The following is an 8,256-nucleotide window of genomic DNA, read 5'->3' as shown; positions in this document are numbered from 1 at the left end:
GTAGGTGGGGTCCACTGATAGAGGGACGTAGGTGGGGTCCACTGATAGAGGACGTAGGTGGGTTCTATTGATAGAGGGACGTAGGTGGGTTCTATTGATAGAGGGACGTAGGTGGGTTCTATTGATAGAGGGACGTAGGTGGGTTCTATTGATAGAGGACGTAGGTGGGTTCTATTGATAGAGGGACGTAGGTGGGTTCTATTGATAGAGGGACGTAGGTGGGCTACGGTGGGTTCCATTCAAATCAAACAGTGTTGTACGAGGGGGAAAACAGATATTTGTACTTTGTCATTTAAAGATTTTATTGTGACGAAATTTAAACTTTATGGTAGTGATGTATTAATATAACATTTCTTAGAAAGAGAATAAAATGTAGAGCAAGGCGCACTACATGAAATCACAATCCCAGTTCACCTGTAATCACCCGGCCGGCGTAGACAACTTCTACCTAAGCTGTTTTGTAATACTGGTTTGTTTCCGTCTTTCGGAGACGTTCAATCCCAGTCGACTGTTGGACCATTATTGTGTTTACGGTACCTTGTTTCATGCCTCACTGTCACGCCAATGGAAACTATGGATTATCTCAATCGATTAAAAGACAGAATTGTAATTGAATAAACATTGGCTTTCTTGAATGCATGTCATCTTGGCAATTTCCTCTTTCTCAAAGCGTTTTTTTTAAATTAAATCTCTCCTCTTCACTGGCTACAATTAACAGCGTTGCACAACCGTCAGTCCAGCGTTCATTAGTTCGCCGTGCTTCTTGTTGCTGGCTCCGGTAGTTTCAATAGTAGTTCATTCACATTATCACCTACAACATTAAAGAAGGTTATTATTTGCAATTCTCAGGTTGTAATTCAACTATTTTAGTTTTTGCTCTTTTAAGAGGCTCAGCAGGATCTACACTTTAATAACAAAACAGCGAGCTGGACTGTAGTCCACATTAGGGTGGAACCACGGTGCCACCCTAATGTGGACTACAGTCTGTAGTCAGTGTGGACTACAGGACTGTAGTCCACATTAGGGTGGAACCACGGTTCCACCCTAATGTGGACTACAGTCAGGAGTACAGTCACAGTCCTACACAGTCACAGTCCACATTAGGGTGGAACCACGGTTCCACGGTTCCACGGGGCGTACTCACGCTCTGCACAAGGGGAGGAGTAGTCTGTCACCGCCTCGTCACCTTGGAGACAAGTAGAAACAATCAAATGAAGACCAGCGCTCACACGAGTCCTAAGGACGGGGTCTGCGGGGGGTCGTACTTGTCTGGTAGTAGTCGTACACCTTGACGGCGGCCGGCCTCCGGTTCCTGACGGCCTCCTCCTCCTCCAGGGTCACGCTGTAGCTCCTCAACGCCGCCTTCTGCAGCTGCACACGGGAGGACAGAGTGAGGAGAGGAGCTCAGGGGTTCAGACACCAGCAGGACGGGTCTCCTCTGGTACGTACTCCGTCCAGGTAGATGTTGATGTAGCCCTGGTCCAGGTCCACACGCTTCACACCGCTCTCACGCTTCAGCTGGAGGACGAGAACACGGAGCACTTGTTACCACAGACAGAATGGAATCGCTGTGAACTAATAACCGTCTTCATGCTGAAAAAGGAATATGAATACAAAACAGAGTCACTTAAAGGGCTACACACAGACCAGTGCATCTAAACTCACTTAAAGGGCTACACACAGACCAGTGTATCTAAACTCACTTAAAGGGCTACACACAGACCAGTGCATCTAAACTCACTTAAAGGGCTACACACAGACCAGTGCATCTAAACTCACTTAAAGGGCTACACACAGACCAGTGCATCTAAACTCACTTAAAGGGCTACACACAGACCAGTTCATCTAAACTCACTTAAAGGGCTACACACAGACCAGTGCATCTAAACTCACTTAAAGGGCTACACACAGACCAGTGCATCTAAACTCACTTAAAGGGCTACACACAGACCAGTGCATCTAAACTCACTTAAAGGGCTACACACAGACCAGTGCATCTAAACTCACTTAAAGGGCTACACACAGACCAGTGCATCTAAACTCACTTAAAGGGCTACACACAGACCAGTGCATCTAAACTCACTTAAAGGGCTACACACAGACCAGTTCATCTAAACTCACTTAAAGGGCTACACACAGACCAGTGCATCTAAACTCACTTAAAGGGCTACACACAGACCAGTGCATCTAAACTCACTTAAAGGGCTACACACAGACCAGTGCATCTAAACTCACTTAAAGGGCTACACACAGACCAGTGCATCTAAACTCACTTAAAGGGCTACACACAGACCAGTGCATCTAAACTCACTTAAAGGGCTACACACAGACCAGTGCATCTAAACTCACTTAAAGGGCTACACACAGACCAGTGTATCTAAACTCACTTAAAGGGCTACACACAGACCAGTGTATCTAAACTCACTTAAAGGGCTACACACAGACCAGTGTATCTAAACTCACTTAAACGGCTACACACAGACCAGTGCATCTAAACTCACTTAAACGGCTACACACAGACCAGTGTATCTAAACTCACTTAAAGGGCTACACACAGACCAGTGCATCTAAACTCACCGCGTGCAGAGAGCTCTGCTGGAGGCCGTAGCCTGACAGGAGCTTGAGGTTGATGATCACCATGTTGGTCTCCTCTCTTCTGCCCTGGTACCTGAGCAACACAAAACCTTCTCAGACTGCCCTTCAGTCCAAAGGTTCACCTTCCAGTGTTAAAGGAAACCCAACACAAGTGGGCGTGTCCATCTAGACGTATGCCTGGGTATATATGTATATATATATACACATAAATATATGTGTGGTATGATATGTCACCTTTAAAAAGGTCTTCTCAGTGACTTCTGGTGGACTCTTTGATTCAGAACATTGTGACGTTACCCAGAGACACAGAATGGCCGGTAACAGTAGCTCAAGCAATAACAAGCAATCTGAGTCCATATAAACATCTGAATTTGAATAGAGATTTGAACAAGGATCAAACCATATCACTATGATGTAGTCCACTAGATCCCTTTTTATCTAAGCTGAGTTGTTGTAGGGTTTGGTTTCCTTGCCATCATATATACAGTATATATATATATATATATATATATATATATATATATACAGGGGTATGGATCCTTTAGGACTGGGGGGCCGGTTGGCAGATGTTTGGCAGATGTGTCTCGTTAAAAATGTACTGGTTAAGTGCGCAGTGTACCATTTAGTCTAGCATTCATTAGTTTGATGTGCTTGTTGTTGGTGGATCCAATGGTTGTAGGTCTACATCCACTACTCCAGTGACCCCACAGCCGTTAGCCGTGACCTCACCTGAGCTCCACTCTGACGGTCAGGGTGGGCCTGCTGCCGTTGCACACAGCGGTCGTTGCTGCGAGGATGTGGAAGGAGCTGAAGTCACCAGGAGGGGGTATGTTGTAACGCACGGCGATCTGGTTAGACACAACAGAGAACCGACGTTGGGGTTGAATGGTAGACCCACAGGGATGCAATGAGGGTTGAGGTATGAAGGTTTGAAGTGCCCTACCCCTCCAGGAATATTGGATCTGGTGCAGACCCGGCTGCTGAGGTACCGTCGCCGTACGAATACAAACAACAGGACTACAAAGTCCAATAATCTCTCCATATGCCAATATATGGGGTCCGGGGTCCCACCTGTCCCCTGGGGGGCCCACCTGTCCCTGGGGGTCCCACCTGTCCCTGGGGGTCCCTGGGGGTCCCACCTGTCCCTGGGGGTCCCCGGGGGTCCCTGGGGGTCCCTGGGGGTCCCCGGGGGTCCCACCTGTCCCTGGGGGTCCCCGGGGGTCCCTGGGGGTCCCCAGGGGTCCCCGGGGGTCCCACCTGTCCCTGGGGGTCCCTGGGGGTCCCACCTGTCCCTGGGGGTCCCCGGGGGTCCCTGGGGGTCCCTGGGGGTCCCCGGGGGTCCCACCTGTCCCTGGGGGTCCCCGGGGGTCCCCGGGGGTCCCACCTGTCCCTGGGGGCCCCTGGGGGTCCCACCTGTCCCCGGGGGTCCCACCTGTCCCTGGGGGTCCCACCTGTCCCTGGGGGTCCCTGGGGGGCCCACCTGTCCCTGGGGGTCCCACCTGTCCCTGGGGGTCCCTGGGGGTCCCACCTGTCCCTGGGGGTCCCACCTGTCCCTGGGGGTCCCACCTGTCCCTGGGGGTCCCTGGGGGTCCCACCTGTCCCTGGGGGTCCCACCTGTCCCTGGGGGCCCCTGGGGGTCCCACCTGTCCCTGGGGGTCCCTGGGGGTCCCACCTGTCCCCGGGGGTCCCTGGGGGTCCCACCTGTCCCCGGGGGGCCCACCTGTCCCCGGGGGCCCCTGGGGGTCCCACCTGTGCCTGGACGCAGCCCTGGCCCTGGGCCGTGATGCGGTAGTCCCCGGGCAGCCGGTCCAGGGCCTGCTCCTGGTACAGCAGCCGGGTGCTCTGGTCCACGGTGAAGCGCCAGTGGGCCCCGCCCAGCGAGCTCAGCCCCACCGCGCAGGATCCCTCCGAGCTGTAGGAGGCGGCGCCGTAGCGGGCCAGCGCCTGGAGGGCCACCACCGTGTCCTGTTGGGGCCACCGGCCGTTACAACCGCACTCCTCCTCAGTTCATTCAAACCAAACTGGACGGACAGACGGAGCGAGGGGGACGGGCGCGGAGCGGGGAACCGATGGCACCAGTGGGGTTCATGGGTTAAGTCCCATAATACTTTGGAGAATGTATTAGTTTGTATGGGTGGTCGTGAACGCCGTTTAGTAACAGTGTGTACGTTGGTGTGTATTCTCCGACCTGCGTGGAGGCGTAGCCGCCGTAGGGGTTCTGCTGCTGGACCAGCCAGCGCGTGATGCTGGAGGCGTAGTCCAGGTCGAAGCCCGGGACCGGGGGTCCGGAGAGCACAGCCAGCAGCACGTAGGCCGTCGTCTCCACCTCCAGGGAGTCCAGAGCCTTCTCAGAGGCCTCCGCCCGCTTCCAGTGGCGCGTGGCCCCTGGCAGAGCAGAGGCAGTGAGGGGCCCCTGGCAGAGCAGAGGCAGTGAGGGGCCCCTAGCAGAGCAGAGGCAGTGAGGGGCCCCTGGCAGAGCAGAGGCAGTGAGGGGCCCCTGGCAGAGCAGAGGCAGTGAGGGGCCCCTGGCAGAGCAGAGGCAGTGAGGGGCCCCTGGCAGAGCAGAGGCAGTGAGGGGCCCCTGGCAGAGCAGAGGCAGTGAGGGGCCCCTGGCAGAGCAGAGGCAGTGAGGGGCCCCTGGCAGAGCAGAGGCAGTGAGGGGCCCCTAGCAGAGCAGAGGCAGTGAGGGGCCCCTGGCAGAGCAGAGGCAGTGAGGGGCCCCTAGCAGAGCAGAGGCAGTGAGGGGCCCCTGGCAGAGCAGAGGCAGTGAGGGGCCCCTGCCCTCACATTGAAAGCTGGACCTCTTTTGTGAGAACTACTCTTTTGTAATTGCGGACTCTAATGCCGCTTTTCCACCGACAGTATCGCCTCGACTCGACTCGACTCAACTCGACTCGACTCGGTTCCAGGCGCGTTTCCATCTAAAAAAGTACCTCTTCAATGTGGGCGGGTCGTAGAAAAGAACCTCTCCACCATGGGCGGGTCGTCATTAGGTTTTAATCACGGGAGACGCGATTCCCGGGAAATCAGAATCTGATCAAGACTATTTCCTGATTCCCGGGAAAGGTTATGATGGGAAATAAAATAAAATAAAAAGCGCGTCTATTGTTGGCATACGGTAACGTTGATGGAGGCGAAACTCGAGCCCTGGGAAAGGAACGACACCAAAACGAAACAGCGAAACGCTGATCCTCCGGAGCCGGTCCGTGGACTCCAGCCACGCCGGACACACACAACCACGCGCAGCCTAACTCTAGCCCCGGGAAAGGGGGTAACACATGAACACATGAACAGGATACATCTGATCCCCAGTACTTCTTTAAATATTGAAAAGTAGAGTGCGTATGGATGATCTCGTCTGGTCTAGAACCTGATTTTATCGATGTTCTCGTCATGATGTCTGCGGTGTACCGGGTCTGGCTACGAGCAGAGAGCTACCTTCTGTGATGGAGTCGTGGTGGAGGGCGGTGAGGAGGGCGGCTCTGGTCTGCTGGTCCCCCGCCAGGGAGAAGGTGTAGGAGAGGAGGGCCGTGGTGTACGTGTTCTCCAGCCGTCCCGCTACCGCCACCCTCAGGCAGCGCAGGCACCCGGACACCATGGGGTCCGCCTGCAACGCGCACACCAGGGAACCAGGGAGTCAGCTATACATCTATATGTATACGCACAGGTAGTACACACAGACATACGTATGTATGTATCTGGTGTGGTCTCTACATGGGGGGGGGGGCACTCACTGCATCCAGCTCCAGCAGTGCAGCGGTGACGTAGGCGGTCAGGGACACGTCGTCACTCACCCCGCCCTGAGGAAGGGCAGAAGGAGCTCAGGACCAACACAGAAAGCACAAGAACCACGCCTGCCTGACTGACTGGGAAGTCGCTGGTACTGGTGATGGAAGGGAACCAGAGTCCTGTGGTGGGAAACTGGGATCTGTGGTCACCTGACGCTGAACCACTGAGTCCAGAGCGGCTGAGTACAGGGGCTGGGGTACAGGGGGTACAGGGGGGTACAGGGGGTACAGGGGGGTACAGGGGGGTACAGGGGGTACAGGGGGGTACAGGGGGGTACAGGGGGTACAGGGGGGTACAGGGGGTACAGGGGGGTACAGGGGGCTGGGGTACAGGGGGGTACAGGGGGTACAGGGGGGTACAGGGGGTACAGGGGGGTACAGGGGGTACAGGGGGGTACAGGGGCTGGGGTACAGGGGGCTGGGGTACAGGGGGGTACAGGGGCTGGGGTACAGGGGGTACAGGGGGGTACAGGGGGGTACAGGGGGTACAGGGGGGTACAGGGGCTGGGGTACAGGGGCTGGGGTACAGGGGGGTACAGGGTCTGGGGTACAGGGGCTGGGGTACAGGGGCTGGGGTACAGGGGGGTACAGGGTCTGGGGTACAGGGGCTGGGGTACAGGGGGTACAGGGGGGTACAGGGGGTACAGGGGGGTACAGGGGCTGGGGTACAGGGGGGTACAGGGGGTACAGGGGGGTACAGGGGCTGGGGTACAGGGGGTACAGGGGGGTACAGGGGGCTGGGGTACAGGGGGGTACAGGGGGTACAGGGGGGTACAGGAGGTACAGGGGGGTACAGGGGGTACAGGGGGGTACAGGGGGTACAGGGGGTACAGGGGGGTACAGGGTCTGGGGTACAGGGGGGTACAGGGGCTGGGGTACAGGGGGCTGGGGTACAGGGGGTTGGGGTACAGGGGGGTACAGGGGGCTGGGGTACAGGGGGGTACAGGGGCTGGGGTACAGGGGGTACAGGGGGGTACAGGGGGGTACAGGGGGTACAGGGGCTGGGGTACAGGGGGCTGGGGTACAGGGGGGTACAGGGGGCTGGGGTACAGGGGGGTACAGGGGGCTGGGGTACAGGGGGGTACAGGGGGGTACAGGGTCTGGGGTACAGGGGGGTACAGGGGGCTGGGGTACAGGGGGCTGGGGTACAGGGGGGTACAGGGGGCTGGGGTACAGGGGGCTGGGGTACAGGGGGGTACAGGGGGCTGGGGTACAGGGGGGTACAGGGTCTGGGGTACAGGGGGCTGGGGTACAGGGGGCTGGGGTACAGGGGGGTACAGGGGCTGGGGTACAGGGGGGTACAGGGGCTGGGGTACAGGGGGCTGGGGTACAGGGGGGTACAGGGGCTGGGGTACAGGGGGGTACAGGGGGCTGGGGTACAGGGGGGTACAGGGTCTGGGGTACAGGTATGAAGACGGACATGCTGGGATTCAGACGGACGCAAACACACGTCCCCTTGGAGACTTGGAAAGGGACAAATCTTCACGTCCTTCAGGCAGTAGATGCCTTCAAATCCTCCCCAATTCACTCGGAATTGGATTTTTAAATTTTAATTTACTAAAATTAATTTACGGATCATGCAAATCCGTTAATTACAGATACGCATTATTCACAAGGGTGACATTGTTTAGGTCAGAAATCTGGAATTCCGGATTTGATCTGGAAAAATCACATCCCTTTTGACTTTTGAGTCACTCTACTTGGAAAAAAAATTACAAATGATTATTTTCTTTTTTTACTGATCCACAAATATCTAAACTGAAACACGGCTCTCTACAAAGCAATGTGATGTCATTATGTCTGAGTTCCACCTTATTAGCACTAGACAGAACGGCCATCTGGTTGGCTGTACCTCGTAACAGAACGGGGCCTG

At 55.9% G+C, this 8,256-nt stretch overlaps 1 protein-coding gene across 1 annotated transcript in view; it reads right to left on the bottom strand.

The window, feature by feature from the left end:
- Window positions 1-284: 284 nt before the first annotated feature.
- Window positions 285-8,256, bottom strand: part of LOC311341652 (alpha-2-macroglobulin-like protein 1) — a 35,449-nt gene continuing 27,477 nt past the window's right edge. The window contains exons 24-33 of the mRNA XM_084466454.1: window positions 6,330-6,395; window positions 6,034-6,202; window positions 4,784-4,980; window positions 4,345-4,560; window positions 3,325-3,443; window positions 2,578-2,668; window positions 1,450-1,518; window positions 1,266-1,371; window positions 1,145-1,186; window positions 285-811 (exon numbers count right to left, since the gene is read on the bottom strand). Coding sequence (XP_084322580.1) covers window positions 747-811; window positions 1,145-1,186; window positions 1,266-1,371; window positions 1,450-1,518; window positions 2,578-2,668; window positions 3,325-3,443; window positions 4,345-4,560; window positions 4,784-4,980; window positions 6,034-6,202; window positions 6,330-6,395 — 1,140 coding nt within the window. The 3' untranslated portion in view covers window positions 285-746. The remainder of the gene's footprint in view (window positions 812-1,144; window positions 1,187-1,265; window positions 1,372-1,449; window positions 1,519-2,577; window positions 2,669-3,324; window positions 3,444-4,344; window positions 4,561-4,783; window positions 4,981-6,033; window positions 6,203-6,329; window positions 6,396-8,256) is intronic.

The sequence above is a fragment of the Micromesistius poutassou genome (assembly GCF_964030765.1).
Source record: "Micromesistius poutassou genome assembly, chromosome: 4".
NCBI lineage: Eukaryota > Metazoa > Chordata > Actinopteri > Gadiformes > Gadidae > Micromesistius > Micromesistius poutassou.
This window is presented reverse-complemented; position numbering and strand designations above follow the sequence as displayed.